The sequence below is a fragment of the Pagrus pagrus genome (genome assembly GCF_965226575.1).
Source record: "Pagrus pagrus genome assembly, chromosome: 2".
Lineage (NCBI taxonomy): Eukaryota > Metazoa > Chordata > Actinopteri > Spariformes > Sparidae > Pagrus > Pagrus pagrus.
The window spans coordinates 3,835,713-3,853,473 of record NC_140186.1 but is presented as its reverse complement, the minus strand read 5'-3'; the positions used below and the strand labels follow the sequence as shown (position 1 = coordinate 3,853,473).

Here is a 17,761-nt window from a genome sequence, read left to right as displayed (position 1 = left end):
TTGTGTATGTGGTGATGGTGGCAGTGTGGTGGTGATGTGTGTGTGATGTGTTTGGTATCATGGCTGATTCATCTGGGCAGTCCTCTACTGACACTCTGTGGTCACATGAGGTACTGCAGATAATGAAGCGACTGCCAATTTCTGTATTACTACACACACACACACACACACACACACACACAAAGTAAGTTAAAGTAATAACGCACTTTAGTGCAGTTTTGAGGACTTTAGCATACTTGATTTTTCCCATTTTCTGCTACTTCATACGTCTTCATGACCGTTTAGAGACAAATATTGTCCTTTTTAATCTACAACGTGTGTTCAATAAGTTATTGTAATGACTAATAATGCCAAATATATTCACCAAATAAATGATGATGACTTATCATTGATTAATATGAGACTTTACTGATCTCTCAGGGTGAAAATGCACAATCATCTGTGTTGAATGTCGGCTGTATATTACGTGTGTGTTGCATTAATTGTTGTGTAATAGTTGTGACGAGATGAGACTTGTTATATTGTCGTAATGTGATGTTTTTACTATATCTGGTGAGACCAAATGTGCTTTGAAGTTGATATAAAGTAATCAAAATGAGTCCATCCTCGTGAAACATCTGTTGTTATTCATAATGAGAAAATCTATCTTCATTTAAGCACTTAGGAGTAACAACAGATCATCTGTTATCTTGGAGGGACCACGCTGAAACTCTGAAAAAGGACAAAACAAAGAATTTGGTTTCTCCGCCGCCTCAGGTCGTTCTTCTGTTTTTTTTACGTCTGTCATTATGAGTGTTTCACAGTGTTGAGTCCTTTTAATCTTGGTACATAAGTATGGTAATGATCACATCTGTACTCTCATTTAAAGGTCTGGTGTGTACGATTTAGTGGCATCTAGCGGTGCAGGTGCTCACTGCCTCCCATCTCACCCTCCTCTACTGTGGCTGTTAAATCCTCAAAATCGTGAAAGGCCCTCTCTTGAGCCTTCGGTCTGACAGCTCTAGGGAGCTGTGAAACACGGCCGACTGTGTGGAAGAGGACCTGCAGGTTATTATACACGAATGACAACATATTTATGAATACTATATTCGATTTCTGGCCCTTAATCTCCCTAAATCCTTCACACTGGACCTTAAAGTGTTGGTTTTTAATGCAGGAGTGTTTCTACACTTGGTAACACTACTTTTACTTTGAAAAAGGAAAAAGATCTTCCACCAGTGTACACACGTTTGTTGATAAAAGATCCTGTGTCTCTAACAAAATCTTAAATCACTGCTGCTCAGTGTCCTCACTGGTTTGAACTCGCATGTGTTTGTGTCTGCTGCCACCTAGTGGTCACACAAACTCCTGCAGCGACTCTTTCTTTTTCCTGTCACCTACTTAAAAATCACACAGCTGGTCCACAGATAAATAGTTCAGTTGACCGCTCTTACAACACCTTGATGTTCTCTTCACTGCTGCTTCCCTGTCCTCAATCTCCACTCTGCATCACTTCCTTATTCTTTATCACCTTAAGCTCATATTTGAGCTCCTCCTCCTGTCTTTTTTTTATTTCCAAAGTACATCTCTATGTCTTCACTCATCTGCTGCGTCTCTCGCTCCATCGTTCCCCTTGATGACTTTAGTTTTTAGTCCAGTTTCTCTTATCGCAGCGACCTCCTCTGAAGCACAAGGACGATGCGTTCTTAACCTGGATGTTCAGGATTGTTTTGAGACGTACAGTACGTACGTACAGTAAGCAGGAAAAAACAAAATGTTTGCAAAATGTAGTTATTTTAGTAGAGTACATGAGTCATCTCAAAATATGAGACTATCTTGTATCTATTCCAGTTTGTGCTGCACAATCAGCACTTCCTAAGTTAGTAAATGCACATTTTACAAGAGACAAAGTGATAAAAGTTCATATAAAATGCTTTCCAAAAGGGTCAGGAAGAAACAGAAGATTGACGTGGGAATGTGCTCCTGTTCTCTATTCTGTCAACTTTGGGTGAATGCACCGCATTCAAAACGTCCTGGACTCGGCACCACGACGGAGCTCCAAACCCTTGAAACCCGGTTTCCCAAACATTATTGTAAATCAAGTCCAGTGTTTGTGTGTGTGTTTGTGTGTGTGCATGTGTGGGCACGGAGCCCAACTGCGTCACAGCGTGTGTCAGCGTGACGCATCGAGTCCTGTATCACCTTGCTGTTACCAACACACACACACACACACACACAGACGGAGAGAGGGAACTCTGATTTATGGTCTCGAACACATAAAATCAAACACAGATAACGAGCTCAGTCATCAGCGTCGACACAAGAGGGCAGCAGCTTCCTACACGAGGACGCCCGCGACCTCCTGCTCACACTGCGCTTTGGTCCTGTGTGTGTGTGTGTGTGTCGTTCTGAGTAGTTGTCAGTCAAAGATCCATCAGACCTTTGATCAAACTGACCTGCCAGTGTGTGTGTGTGTGTGTGTGTGCGTGTGTGTGCGCGTGCGTGCGTGCGTGCGTGCGTGCGCGTGCGTGTGGAGGTGGGTAGGTCGAGGTGAAACAAAGGGAAGGAAGTAGGGTGAGTCACTGAGGATTTGGATGAAAGGGATAAATGGCGGAGAGATGAAGGCTCCTGCAGCGGCCTCATAATGTGAGACCGTCCTCCGCAGACACACGACAGCATTTTGTCCGTTTACACAAATATTTAAAAATAGTATTCGTTTGTGGGGTTTCTGAAAAGCAACCGTTGTGCTGTTTTACGAATAACTGGCCCTCACATCAGACCAGCAGGAGCAGCTGAACATGGCGACATATGATACGTGTTTAAATAAAGGAGGAGAAAGGTCAGTTTGCAGTTTACATTCAGGTCAGTCAAGACTCATAATATACGTATATAATAGAAACTTCACCTTTTGACTTTCCCTCTCTACATCTGAACACAAATATCTGAACTTTCTACTCCTAACATTTTCAAAACAAGCTCTTTACTTTAGTTTGAAATCATTTGAGGGGATTGTTTTCACTTTGCATAAAGTGTGCTGCCTTCCAAACTTACTCATCGATGCACATCACGCACGGCTGACGTAGCGAGACGAAACAAAGACAGAAACAGACACGCTGCCTTCCCAACATCACAAGGCTGAAACAGACAGAGAGCGAGGCTGGAACGAGGAGAAAAGGTCGCGTTAGTGTCTCGTATCTGCAGAGACCCTGCAGCCCTCTGCCTGGATTGTCTTATTTTCTCACTTTGTTGCTGCTCGGGACGCTTTACCAACCCAAAATGTGGCTATTTGACGTCCTGGGAATGAGACTCAACAATCAGCTGTCTTTGTGGTGCGTTTAGGAACAGCTGGGACAAATCCTACTGATTCTACCTTTAAGTTTAACAGTGAATTATATCCTATATCCTTCTTTGAGGTCAGAGTGACCTTTGACCTCTGACCACCAAAGTCTACTCTGTTCATCTTTTAATCCAACTGGACATTTGTGCCAAATTTGAAGAAAAATTCCCTCAAGGCATCACAGACAGCCTGAAAACACTCCCAGCCTCCCAGCGCGGCTCTCACAGAGACATAAAAAGTAACGAGGAGAGGAGGGAGGCGAGGTTGACGAGGGACAAATGAATGAACGAGAAGTGAACAGGAAGGAGTGGAAGACGTAAGAGAGGAGGGAAGGAAACAGGAGGGAAGGAGAGGACTGGTGGGTGAATGGGAAGGAGAGAGAATAAATATTAAAATGAATGATGTGCACTCTCCAGTCAGAAGTGCAGCTGGCAGCAGAGTGGCGTCGCCAAGCCAGCAAAACAAACTGACTGATGCTGGCACTAATACAACACAACAGAGAGACAGTCACTGAGGGAGAGACAGGGCCACAGAGACCGGGGGGAGGGAGACGTTTTCCTTTTCCCCTCCACCTTCACTGTAATATGTCTCCTCACACAGTCCCGTCTCTCAAACATTTAACACTTATACATAGTTTTTCCTAAACATGTCATGGAGACATAATTGCCGCCTGGCAGAGAAAGAGAGAATGTTTCCTCGGAGGTAATTTGGTGCTAATTGTGACGGATCAAACGAGGGAGAGACCAACTGGAGGAAGGACGATCTTACAAAATGTCGGGTTTTCTTGCTCTTGAAGAAGTTGAAATCTTTCAAATCTCAAGTCTTTAAAAATTGGATTTATTATTTTATCTTTTAAAACAAGTCCCCATCTACTTCATCTGACTTTCCATCAGCATGGGGTTGAGGAGATATCGACTGACCTGTTCCTTTAATGACTAATCACTGTTTTTAGTATTTTAAGAAAAAGCCCCACAGATTTTTGTTTGTCACATGTAGTAACTCATTTCATAATTGTTCACAAATAAAACCAGTTTTGTTGTAAAGTGATAAATAAATTAACCTTGGTCACCTTGAAATGGAAATACAGGTTCCCATGATCCTTTGCAACTAACGACTAGAGAAAAAAAGGAAGAAAGAAAGTAAAAACTTGCATCGTCGCCTCATAACTTGATTGATTTTTTAAAACTCTCATGGATATCTGCTCAGCTCAGGAAATTATAGAAATTATAAAGAAAAATGTAAGTGTGGACAAGCTGCGAATCAGCTCATGTTTAGAGGACCATTGTGGAATAATGACAAAAACCTTTTATAAGGGTTTGAAGTTGACTTTTGTAAAAAGGTTGGAAAATGTTTTTTGTTGCAGAAAAAGAGAAAAAAAAGAAAATATTATGCAAATAACTAAAAAGTGACATCCAGTTATTCAAATTCTGCATCTAATCAAGAATTCAACATTTATTGTTACATTTTTAATCAGATGCGACCAAACTTCTAATATTCACCTCCACTAAAACTGAGTCAAGCAGCTCAGAGCGATGACACAGATCCAGCGCATCAGTGTGAGGCAGAGCCGAGCCCTCACACACCTCACTGTGTCCGGATGTTGGTTTGTTTTCAGCCCGTCTGATCGTCTGACTGACTGTGTGCGTTTGTTGCCCTGTCGGACTTCAGTGTAGCTTCACACGTCGCTGTGCTCCAAGATGTGCTCCAAATTAACTTTGTGACAACAATGAAGCTGAAATAAATGAAGGAAATAACACCAAGGAAGTGAAAATCTCACCATCTGTGGAGAATTTGCACTTTTGTTTCTCGTTGTGGATTAAAAGTGAATCAATGCCTGACAGTTATTGGATTTTTCTTCCTTTTACTCAAAGCTGACTTCTTCTTCTTCTTCTACTTTTTCGAGTAAGTTCGGCACCGCGAGCAAACACGAGCTGCCCGTCTTTGAACAGGTACTCTTTGTCTTCCTGCTGCGTGCCGGGCCTGACACTTGTCTCTGGTTATAAAGGGGACAAAAACTATTTATGGTATGTTTTATGCACCTGAAATGAATGAAAATGAGTGTGTGTCTGATCACACACACACACACACACACACACACACACAGAGTGGTTCGTGGCGATGATAGCTTTTGGCGAGAAGTAGTAGCTGTAGCGTGAGGACACTGCAAATGGCTGCCACCTCCCTCTGAGGAGAGAGAGGAGGACGGAGACGGACGGAGTAGGTAGTATAAAAGACGGAGAGGAAGAAGGACAGAAGATGGTTTTGCTTTAATTAAAATGTGTTCTTTAATTTATTTCATTTTCTACAAGCCTCACCATGACAGTGCTTGAATCAGCATGAACAGGTGTTTCCACCTGTGCAATTTTCTCTTTTCATTCCATGTTCATTTTGTTAATTACGGTCTTCTTCACAGCAGGGTTTACTTTAGGGCGTGGCAACCTTGTGATTGACAAATCACTTGCATGGCGTGTCACAGATCCAATCAGGACATCCTCCCCAGCTCCACCCTCTCGACCCCCTCACCATTTGAGATGTCCTCCTCCTCTGCAGTGGTCTAATGACACCTGACTGGTAATTAGCACAAACAGCTGTTAATGTCAACGAAGCTGCGCCTAATTATTGAACAATAGTGGGAGGGGAAGTTGTCTAATTTCGATTGAAACCTCTCTTTGTCAAGTGTGTGGGATTTAGTGGTATCTTGGGGTGAGGTTGCAGATTGCAACCAACAATATACCCCTCGTCTCACCCTTCCCTCAATCAAATGCCCTCTCTAGAGCAAGCATTTGGTTTGTCCATTCCAGGCTCCTGTAGAAACATGGCAGACTCTACAGAAGAGGACCTGCTCCCTCTGCAGATAAAAAAGGTCATTCGAAGGTAACAAAAACACAACGATTGTTAGATCCTAAGATCTTCCTGCGAAGTAATAATCCTGTAACTGTGGTGTGATGTGTGAATTTAACCGATCCAAACCGTTGCTGCGCACCAACACAGATGGAAAACATAAAAAGACAAAATGTCCAGAAACGAAGCTCGACTAAGACGAAGGAGACAACCATCACACGTGTCACATCTCAGAGGTGAAGTATATTAAAGCATTTTTTCATGTGCTGCAGCCGGTTCGTTATGAGCAGAAGCTTTCTATCCTCCATCACTGAAGTGTCAGCGTGACAGCAGGTGTGTTGTCTGTACGAGGCGGGAGCTGCAGATTTGATTAGCTGGGATTGATGTCGACCACCGCACCACCAGGTGTCTGGGCTTATGAAATGACTAAAAATGAAGTTCTCTGGTTGAATCAGTTCGGTGTCAGTGTCGTAATTGTTATTACTGCTGTTCAGTTTGTTTTGTTTAATTACGTTTCCATCGATGGGAAGCCTTTTTTAATGAAGATGGTTAGGTGAGTCATCCCTCATATAAAATGGGTTACAGTCATTTCTCCTTGCTGGAGGGATTTTTAATTTTTCTGAAACTCAAGTCATTTAATGAAGTCTGTCTCACTCCAACGACATCAGATGATCCAAAAAACAAAAAAGACTGTTCGTTCACTTCTAAATCACAATGTCAACCAAGACATTGCAGATTTAACCATGAATACAGCAGTTCTTCGCTTGTTTTTGGCTCATTTATTGTCACAAAAAGACAAAAACATCATCTCTTGCTTCAACATGAACACATGAGGGGGTCGACTCCTCCCTCTGACCCCTGTCTTGACCTATTTTTGCCTCTTGTTCTCTAAACCACAAACTGTCTCAGCTTACTGCGACCTCTAGGAATGTCACAGCCTAAAAAAACACATCTACAGTAACTGAACGCTGGTGACGGCGAAGAGGTTAAAGAATCACGAGCATGACGAAGAAGGAGAGTGTCTGGTTTGACCTTAAAGGATGATTACAACAGGGTGAAGAAGTCGAATGAGATGTTGATTCTCACTTCCACAACAACCTACAATCAACACGGTCAAGTCCACAAGATGTGTCACATAAAAAAACGTAGAGTTCATTTTTTATGACCCCATCAACTTTTGACTTCTCCTCACTACATCTGAACACAAAGATCTGTACTTACATCTTCAAAGCAGGCTCGTTACTTTAATCTGAATGCATTTGAGGGGAATTATAGATTATTTTTATTTGGCGTCATCGAGACTCATCAACTATCTTTGTGGTGCGTTCAGGAACAGCTGGGAGTTTGAATTATATGAATATGACGTTAGCTTCAGTTAGCTTTGACCACAAACGTCCTTCAGAGGGAGTCTTTTTACTCTGATACTCTGAGTACATTTCAGAGCCTGTACTCTATTACTTCTACTTGAGTAAAGGATGTATGTACTTTTGCCACCTCTGATGCAAATACTCTAAACATTAGCCATTAGCTCATCTTCCTTTTCCTTGAACTACTTGATAAAATTCAATAATAAAAAAAAAAATAGTGCTGTCATCTTTCAACAGTCTCCTCAGTCTCCAGTCTTTCCGCTTTATGAGGCAGAGTCTGTCACGCTGACTTACACACACACCTCTCCAGAACTGGACCGGTCCACAGGGTACACCACAGAACAACAAGAGTTGTGAATACAGCACTGGGACCGCTTTTTATTCCCTCCCCTCCTTTTCAGATGGATTTTTTTTTACTGATGGTGAAAACAATGTGCCATATTTCTGCAGAATCTGCACTGAACTACCAACTCTGAAATATAAAAAGCTCAACATTACTGCCGACACAACAGAAACAACCACAGTTACACTGCAATTATTATGAATTCAAACTATTTGAGATCATTCATGTTAGCAGGACGTCGACGTCTGCGTCTCGTGCCGTTGTAACACAAACATCCATCTTCTGGATCCTTTTCATCTCTTCTTCATTAACTAATATGTTCTTTTGTTATGTGATTGATTTTAACTTTTTTTTGGCAACATATGGATTCTCTGTGTCCTGCCAATAATGAACTCATTGAACTGAGTGTGGTGCCAGAGAAGGCAGAGGCAGGTGATCCAGCCGAAAGCCGTAAACATGCTCTCAATCACAATTAGACGGGAGTAATGGCAAAGGACGGATGAGCTGCTGCGGCAGTCGTCGCTCCCGTTGCTTGTATCTGCCATTTGGGTGTGATCAGCTGTGTTCGGCATGGACTACCTTTGAGACTGCCGGAGGAGGGGGGCATTAAAGGAGAGGGAGTGGCGAGGGCAGACAGTCACACGGGACCAGAGGGTAATAAAAAATCCTTCCAACCTATCGTCAATCTTTCCATCTGTGGATCTACTGCGTGACAGGGTAAGTGGGGTTTTAACCTGTCATGTCTAATAAAAATCAGCCGCCGCCCCTCCAGGCTGCGCTGACACACCTGGTCTGATCTGCAACTGGGTCAGCAGCTGTCTGCCTGCCCGTCTTCTCTGCTTGTTTGTCCATCATACAGAACAAGGAGACGTGAAAGTCTCCCTCAGTCACCACCCGATGTTTCTGTCACAGAGCCCGGGACTCGGCCGGCTCAAGGACATGGCGCCCTGCGGCGGGAAAAGCCCGGTTTCGTCAGGAGGCTGGTCGGCGAGTGAACTCAGGTTTAGAGCAGCCGTGTGGCATCGTGAGTGAACAGTCTGCATGCTCTCACTTTCGTTTCGCTGATTACTTCCTCTGTTTGAAGGTGTGTTAGTCAAAATCAACTGCTGAGGAGTTTGATTGCTCGAAAAAACCTGCAGACTCTCCCTCTTCTATCGAGAGACACGACGAGAAGAGTTCATTTCCATCCTAAAAAATATTTACGGCAACTATAAAGTGACAAGTTTTCTTTGGTGGCGCCCAGATAATCATATAACAACTTCTTGTTTTCTGATTCTTGATGCTTTAAACCAAACCGGATTCTTAAATGCTGTTTCAAGGCTTTTTCTTGCCGAGCTGGCGGCGACGTCGACAGTATGTACTTGTTAAATCTACAGATACAGCTCGTGTTATTAAAGAAAACATTCCCTTTTCTGAGCCGTCTTCCTGAGACGTACAATCAATGAAGACACACAGCTATTGATTTCCTCACTTGTTTGAATCCCCTCTGTACTAAAAAGCTCTCGCACTATTTGGACACGATGTATTGATTTTGCAATACATCTTATAGCTTCCGATTCTGAGGGGCCAAATTGCCTTCTGATGAACCCACGGTTGGAAAAGTTGAGTCTGTTCTCCACTCTTGAATTGGGATCGATGAACAACCACTGCAAAGGCCTAATGTTGAGTAAAATAATTAATGACGTGGGCAAATAACATGAATCTTAAAGATCTTTCACCAGGAGGACTTCCTTACGAGTCTGTCTGGTCCACAAACTATGATACAGAGGCAGCAACGATTGGCAGATTATTTCAAGAGCTAGACCCAAAGCTCGGGGTTAAGTGACTAGCATCTTCATCCCCTTGTTGGCGGCCCTGCCAAACCACCCAACCTCTCCAACCCTCTTACAAATAGAGGCACGGTAAGACTGGTTTCAGAACGGTGGATGAGAAGCGAGTGTGTGCTCTCATTGGCTGCAGCTCGTCGCATGGCTCCCCGACACGACCAGACTATTTAGCCCGCTTGATCCGGACGTCTTCTCGGCAGAGCTCCCGGATATCGTGTCTTTGAACAATTCACGCTCAGCCCATCGAGCGCCAGTTTGCCTCTGATCTGGAGGCTTTTTGTCGGGGATCCACAAAAAAACTGTTGTGTGCAAATGGAAACCATGGCTGTAATCCCGTAGTGTGAACTGGGCATGAAGTTTTTGGTTTCATCCGTCCATCTGTTCTCCTTTGCTCTTTCTAACAACACAAACTGCGTGGCGCTGAATTGTCTCCTACATTAGATCTTTCACAAAAATGTGACTATAACATGAGAATTTTGGCAAAAGCATTTGACTGATGTAACTTTAAAACAGCTTTCGAACACTTGTACTTGCTGTGCAACTCGATATGATTCCCCCTCGCAGCTCTTACTTATTAAGTAGAAGTATTTTTCCTCTGAGACTTTGTCCACACCCTGTATTTGATAATTTCTGATTGGATAAACTGGGACCTTGTTAGGACTGCTAGATCCCAGATATGATTACCGCAATTAGTGTTGAACAATAGTAATTATGTTTTATGGCTCCTCCGCTGTCTCTAGGTAACCTGTGCAGGGGGGGGGGGGGGGGGCTGTGTTTGGTAGGTAACAGATAAGCTGAAGGAGTTTTTGCACATGTAAGCTATGAGGCGTGCAGGATAATGAATAGTGTCTCTACGGGAAACAACTGGAGAGGAGGGTGAGGAGGGTGAGGAGGGTGGAGAGGGGCAGGTGGAGGGATGAACGTATAGATAGAGAGGTGGAGGTAAAGCACTCCCTGGTGCTCTGACACAAGCTGATTTGATGATAAAAACACTTCCATCGTTGTTGATTACTCATCGTTTACCAACTTCACTGCAGTTTTAAAGCTTCTCCGATGTATTTATATTCTTCTGGGCATTTTAGGCGCTTTCAGTTTTGGTTTTTACTGCACATTTACTGTTTTCGTTCATCATCCAGAGTTTCCAGCAGCAGCAACAGCAGCAGCAGCAGCAGGCAGCTGCTTCAACAAACAAGCTCTGATAAACCTACCATATGCCACCTGGCCCGGGTTTCCCTCCCAATTCTGTATCACAGCAGTTCATGAAATCGTCACGGCGTATCATCTACAGCATTCATGTACGTGGACATGAATTTTAAAATTGTTTTCATGACTGCCAACCCTCCTAGTTTTATGTCATCGCCCTTTCCTGGTTTCCTCCTGGCATCAAAAGTCTCCTCAACTTCTCCCATTTTATGACATTTTTACCCTTCAAGTGATCATAACCTGTTTCTGGCACTGTGCAGCATGTAGTCTGCTGTACTGCCGCACCTGGTTCTCCTCAGTGAGTGACAGACAGACAGACAGAGAGATGGAGGAGGAAAAATTATTCAAACAGATTTCAGACGCGGATCATGTTGTAGCGCCGACACGAGCGTACAGTTGAGATTCACGACGATTCAAACAATTTGGTGCAGTTGCAGACGGACTGTGAATAACTGCATTTGTTTAAGTGCTGTTGTGGGGTGAGCTGATGGCATCGCACTGGATTGGGCCGTGAGAGACGCTGGTGTTGTGTGCGCATGCATAATAGTATAACCTGTAGGAAGAAATCATTTTAAACCTGAATTTGGGGCAAAGTCACTGAACTTTTTAAGCATTTTTCTTCAGATTTAAGTCCCGGTGAGCGTTGAAAGTGAAGTTACGGCGCTCTTCCCATTCATTCAAATAGGGGCCTGGTTTTGTTGCTGTCCAGGGGCGTTGCCAAATGGCTGCTGAGTGGCGAGATGTGGCTAAAATAACTGTTCAGTTTTCAGAAACATCAGAAAAATTCAAATACCGTTAACTGATATGGCAAAATGTAAACCTATAACATAACGAAATCATCCAGGAGACTCCCACACTGCTATTCTGAGTAGTAAAAAGTGATCTGTACTCACTCCCATTGTTTCCTCCTGGCCTGCGGCGTGTTGTGCCGCTTGTGTGCCTGGTGAGCCAGGATGACATCCCGGTGGTCCACCAGTCCTCCCCTCCTGCGGATCAGCGGGACCGTGGGGTCATTGCTGCTGGTGACCAGGGACAAGGAGCACCGGCCGGAGCGAACCCCGTAGCCACCGCCTCCACCGAGAAAGGGCACATCTCTGTACTGGTCGACCCGGACGTCGTAGACAGCGTGATAGTAGGTGGGGTTGGGGCCCACGCTGCTCCCGCTGATTGGGGGAGGGGGGCAGCGTAGGGGCCGGTGGACGCCCTGAGAGGAGGAGGAGCAGGATGAGGTCTGGGGCCACACCACCGAGCCGCCATGGTCCTGATAGAGGGGGGACAGCATGGAGCTGGAAGAGGAGATGGAGGGAGAAGAGACGGGAGAGGGAAGAAAATAGAAGTTTTTGTAACTCACTGAGTAAATGGATGGGCATGAACACATACAGTGATCGGCCCCCCGGAGCAAAGAAACAGTCACTGCCAGCAACAAAGAGAGAGTAAGAATGTGGGAATTAATCTGGGGATGAAAAGCTCATGGAAATATCCTGGAAGATGGCAACATTAGACACAGCTTCTTCTTCCCAGTGTTCGTCCCAGCCTATCAGCTCCTCCCCTGATCATTGTTTCCTCCACTAATTCCCCTCACCTGTGTTTCTCCGCCTCTCTCCACCTGCCCCTCATTCCCTCGTTAGTTTGTGTTTAAATCCAGTCATTAGTTGAGCCTTTGTCGAGTCATCTGTTGTGTTTACCTGATCCTGCTGTTCATCTATCCTGTTCCTGCGGTTTATCTCGAGTAAACGTTCTGCGACCGATCTGCCGGCCTGCCTGTCTCTTGCATTTGGATCATTGGTTGAAGTTTATCCAGGATTAGGGTAACGCGAGGAACAGCATCACCAGGGAAACTCGACAGCAGGATCACAGAAACTGAACAGATGAGTCCACAATGACTGAACAAAACACTGGCTTAAATACAAACTAATCTAACGAGGGGATGAGGTGCAGGTGGAGTGAGCCGAACAAACACTAGAAACAAAGAAGGGGCTGATAGGCTGGGAAAACACTGGAGGGAGGGAAGAGCTAATGAGGGAGATACACTGCAGGTGTGGAGGGAGAGCAGACTGGGGAGGAGCTCAGGTAACAGGGCGGGGCTAATTAAACATACAAGACAGGTGAGGAGCACAAGAAAACAGGAAGGAAACACACACACACACAACACATAAGACACAGATACAGTAAACTAAAATGAACGGACCATGACAGAACGCAGAGGAATCAATAAAATGTTATTAGCGGTATGTAAGGGGAGGTCCACGTTACCGTACTTTAATAATAAAGGTTGGTGAGCCTGTAAAAAGTCTGAGAAACACTGATCCTCTATCTTAATCAAGGAACATATTCAGACATCCAAATGACTCAAATGCAGGTGGCTGCAAGTGTCACTTCAGTCTTGACAAAAGAGGATCCCTCACACTGCTCTTGCTCAGCGTCACAATTTATTAATTTCACTGACGTTTCAGTCCCTCTTGACCTTTCTCTCAACACTCTTGAGTAAGGTCCGGAGGGACTGAAACGTCAGTGAAATTAATAAATTGTGATGCTGAGCTAGAGCAGTGTGAGGGATCCTCTTTTGTCATGACCGAGGATCCTTTATCTCCCATTTCTCGTGCAGTTTGCAGTGATGGCGACGCAGGATTCGGACAGCAAGTTGCAGTTTTCACCAATATTTGGACGTTTTTACAAAAAAATGGGGGCTTGTTTTTTTTCCCAGGCAGCTTTTTCTCAACTTTATATGTTAGATATAAGCCAGAAGGTAAAAAATCAAACTTTGTTGCCCTTGGTTAAGAAGAAAAGAAAAAAGAGCGAGAAAGGTGAAGAATATGAATCCACACGGAGACGACGGGGGGCACATTAATAAACCAGACATTCAATAAAAGTCCAGAGGACAAACAACAACGAGAGGTAGAGAGAGAAAACAGAGGAGAGAAGAGACGAGTGGACAGGAAGATAAAAGGAGGAAACACTCTTAATTAACGCCTGCAAGGACTAATGACGCTAACCTGGCATTTCAATTTAACTACGTAAACTAACTGCTCCCGGTCTACGTGTGTGTGTGCTCGTGTGTGTGTGTGTGTGTGTGTGTGTGTGCACAGGGCGTATTGCAAACAGCATTTTTCCTCACCAGTTATCTGCTGAGCGTGCATTACACATTATTTCTCCCTGACATGGTGTAAAGCGAAAACTAATTCACAGCGACAGGCGCACACACACAGATTTACGCTCACACACTGCAGGTACAATGATGAGACATACTGCTATGGTAAGGACTTTGTTGGGTGATTGAGAGTGTGTGTGTGTGAGTGTGTGTGTGTGTGAGAGCCGCAGGGCTTGAATAACACAGGTCTGGTTGTATTAGTGGTAGCAGCAGAGAGCGCACAAACTCAGGACTGTGCACGTTCAAACACAGAGCAAGGGCAAACTACAGAGCTAACACGAAACACGGAGGACGCGAAGAGGTGGCGAGATCATGAGGGGAGGCGGCGAGGTTGATGGACAGATAGAGAAGGAGGAAGACGGTGAGCAGGGTTGAACAGATGATGGAGGAAAGAGGAAGAGAGTAATAGAGGAGAGGAAAAAGGGAGGGCACAGGGTTAACAGGAAACATGTAACCAGCATTTACCCTGAAGGCATGATGCATAGAGCCCTTTAATAAAAAGGTACAGAGGCAGCAGAAACCAGCAGGATGAGAGCGAAAGAGCGGGAGAGATTAGGGGAAATGACAGATGAGTGGAAGAATGACTAATTGCTGAGCGAGAAAGACGGGGCAGAGCCATGCAGATGAAGCAAAATCCTTTCTCGCTCTCAGTCATTGTGTCTCTCTTTCTCCCCCCGGGGGATTGACAGCAGAGGGGACAAGGAGGCTTCTGGACGTCTGGCTTAGCAGCGTACTACGACAGCTCTACATGCTGTCGATATACGGAGCGGAGTACCAGTGACGACCTGCCTCGCAGCCACACGCTGCTGCTACAACCGGGGATATCAATTATCCATCTGGGAAACTACTAACCACCGCGGCAGGGTTATCTTTGCAGCCGGGGTTAAATCTGATATTCAGTTATCAAATTGAATAATGTGGGGGGGTTTCAACTGTTATTCCAGCAGGTCCTCACCCAGCAAATGGTGTTATCGCAATCCTTCTTATGAATTTTGGTGTCATTATAGTGGCTAATGTCAGAGAAAAACTGTCAAGTGACATTTAAAAACACTTTTAAAAAGCCAGAATTGCGTTAAATGATGTGAAAAGCTTAAACTAAATAACAGGACATGCAAAACTGTGTTGTGCTATTTATATGAGAACAAGTTGCCTCCCAAGAAAAATGGCCGTACATTTACAAGCAGCTTATTATGACCAGTTTTTACATTTATTGTTAGGTGGTGACCTCTAGTGGCTGTATTAGTAAAGACAGAAGCAAAGGAGGAAGTCATGTCAAGGAGTCATGAAACTAAAGGCGGGACAACTGACGTAGTTTCTTTCTTTTGAACTTTTAAGATCTTTTACATGCACGGAAACATTTATAAAACACTGAAGGAAAGGAAAACAGAAAAAGCATAATAGGTCTCCTTTAAGATATCTACGTGATGTTATGTGTTAGCTTATGAACGCAAGTTAAAACAAGTCAGTATTGACATTTGGATTGCGACCACAGCGGTCTCCTTTTTGAATATCCTGTGTTTGAACCATCCATCCACCTCAATATGCAGACTTTCTCGCTCTTTATGCGTCACCACCTTACATGTATTTTCTCTCTAAATAACAGTAAAAATATGTTGCGATAACAGGTGAAATTACAAACATTGTCACACAGTTATCCAAAAAGTACATGTTTGACACAAATGCTGTGTTAGTTCTTTGTTCTACAGTCTGCGCTCAAGTCACAAAATTATAAAACTGCTCAGCTGGTAATTATGGAAGGAGCTGTAATCACACACTAAACTGAACAAATGTATTCATCCTGCTGGCTCCTGAAACATCACTGACGTCAGAACCTTTAGTTTCCAGCGTGACACTAATAAAAAACAACAGTGGGAGATGAACGGCCTGACTCAGCTCACTAAATTGAACATGACTCACTCTGAATTTGTTATTGTGATTTAAGTTATTTTTCACCGGGTGTTTCCTGTACTCCGTCCTCTCCCGCTGAGTTGGGGGGGAACATAAATAAAGGTAGCGGTCCTTGAATGATCAGATGTGTATGTTTTACTGCAATGTGTGCATACTCACTGACGTTTCAGAAAAAGGCAGCATATGTTTGGTGCATTTAAGACGGACAGAGGAGTGAAACAGGGAGCAATGCCTCAATGTCACAGAAGCAGGATTTTGATTGGAAGGTCACTGAACTGAATCCCTGGGCAGCACTGGGAAAAATCTGGCCAGAGAAAGTGGATGAGTAAAACCTTTTCCTTCCCCCTGAAGCGGTCCTGAGCAGCTACTCAGACCGTAATTTCTCTAAATTCACTCTGAAAAACACCTTTTCATCAGTACAGTAAGCAGTGGGAGTTCAGCCGGGGTAGGGCTGACTGGTCGAGTTATTTTTGCATGTGTGAGGTCAAGAGAGGATGTTTTATATGACAGCTGCATTTAAGAGCACAAGCCCTATCTTTACGACATAATAGCCCACGATATGTTTGTTAAATCCTATTAGTAGATATCGGCTCATAAATGTGACAAAACTGAATCTAACGATGCGTTTACAACAAGTGAGATAATAAAAGTCAAACACAAACTTAATGATGTTTATTATAGTGTGCGTTCTCCTTCTTTCTGCCAGGTAATAACAGCAATACAACAGTTCCCATCATGAATTTCTGGTGGTCTAAACTCAAGTTAATTACAGAGCGACAGCCTCCAGCTGAATCGCCCACACAGCCAACAATGAGGACTGATTAGTACCAATGGTGTGAGACTGTGGGATCACAGGGACTCAATAATGGACCAAAATCATCCAAGGGACAAATGTTGGAAAATGAACATGAACATAATTTCAGTTTTTGTAAGATAAGTTTGTCATTGTGTCGTTATTGGCAGACACACACCAACTACGACAGCCTGACTACAGAGCGCTGCAGGGATGATGTGTTTCTGTCGGCTAACCCGGAGGTTAGCATCGCCCTGGTTCCCCAATGAGTTTTTCCAATTGGATTTTGGACTATCGCTGAAAATAAGCTCCGTGGCAAACACAAGTTTATGACGCTTACACCAGAAGTAAAAAGCTAACGTTAGGCTATAAACGAGCTACATCACAGCTTCAACGTCACCACCATGAAGCTTCTACCACAGTGATTTATTTGAGCTGCGTCATGCACGCAGAGCAACACAGAATAATCTTTTTACTTTGTCCTAAATTATTTTAGTGTCTGTAGCAACTGTCAAACAAAAGTGCTTCACAGCAAGAATCAAATAAACCACAATGCAAGTGACACACACGTCCATGTCGCACGGATCTGTTAAACAGAGCTGTGCTGGAAGGTGTAAAGGATCTCTGGGAACATGAAGTCCGCGAAGATCTACTGGACCTCCGTCCTGATGAAGGTGGGGACAGAATTACAAAACAATTTCAACTGATTGAAACTGAAAAGCACCGTAACTGTTTTCTGTTCGCTCTCAGCTCTCAGCAGCTCGACTCCTCATCTACTGACGTCCTGTGTGATTGAATGTGCCGGCAGCTGACAGTGCTGTCAGCAGCCAATCAGGAGCGATGCTCTGTAGTGCACAATACTTATTACTATGAACTATGAACAGGACGCATACTGCTGAACCCCTGGGAACATCTCTCTCTCCCTCTCCTGGCTCCTGCTGCCTCACATATTGACAGATCTGGATCGTCATACCCTGGGGTCCGCTGGATCATTGTTCTCCTCTGTTTAACTATCT

General features: G+C 44.1%; 1 protein-coding gene across 2 annotated transcripts; it reads right to left on the bottom strand.

Annotated features, from left to right (window-relative positions):
- Positions 1–659: 659 nt before the first annotated feature.
- Positions 660–12,742, bottom strand: LOC311269673 (uncharacterized protein). 2 transcript variants are annotated; one of them, XM_084373998.1, is made up of 3 exons: positions 12,582–12,742; positions 11,790–12,182; positions 660–711 (listed from the first exon to the last, which is right to left on the bottom strand). In XM_084373998.1, exons 1-3 carry the CDS (start codon positions 12,596–12,598, stop codon positions 678–680), a joined length of 444 nt encoding a protein of 147 aa, XP_084230124.1. In that variant the 5' UTR covers positions 12,599–12,742; the 3' UTR covers positions 660–677. The 2 variants fall into 2 exon arrangements, with proteins under 2 accessions (XP_084230124.1, XP_084230123.1); XM_084373997.1 differs by lacking the exon at positions 660–711 and adding an exon at positions 4,887–5,048.
- Positions 12,743–17,761: the final 5,019 nt, after the last annotated feature.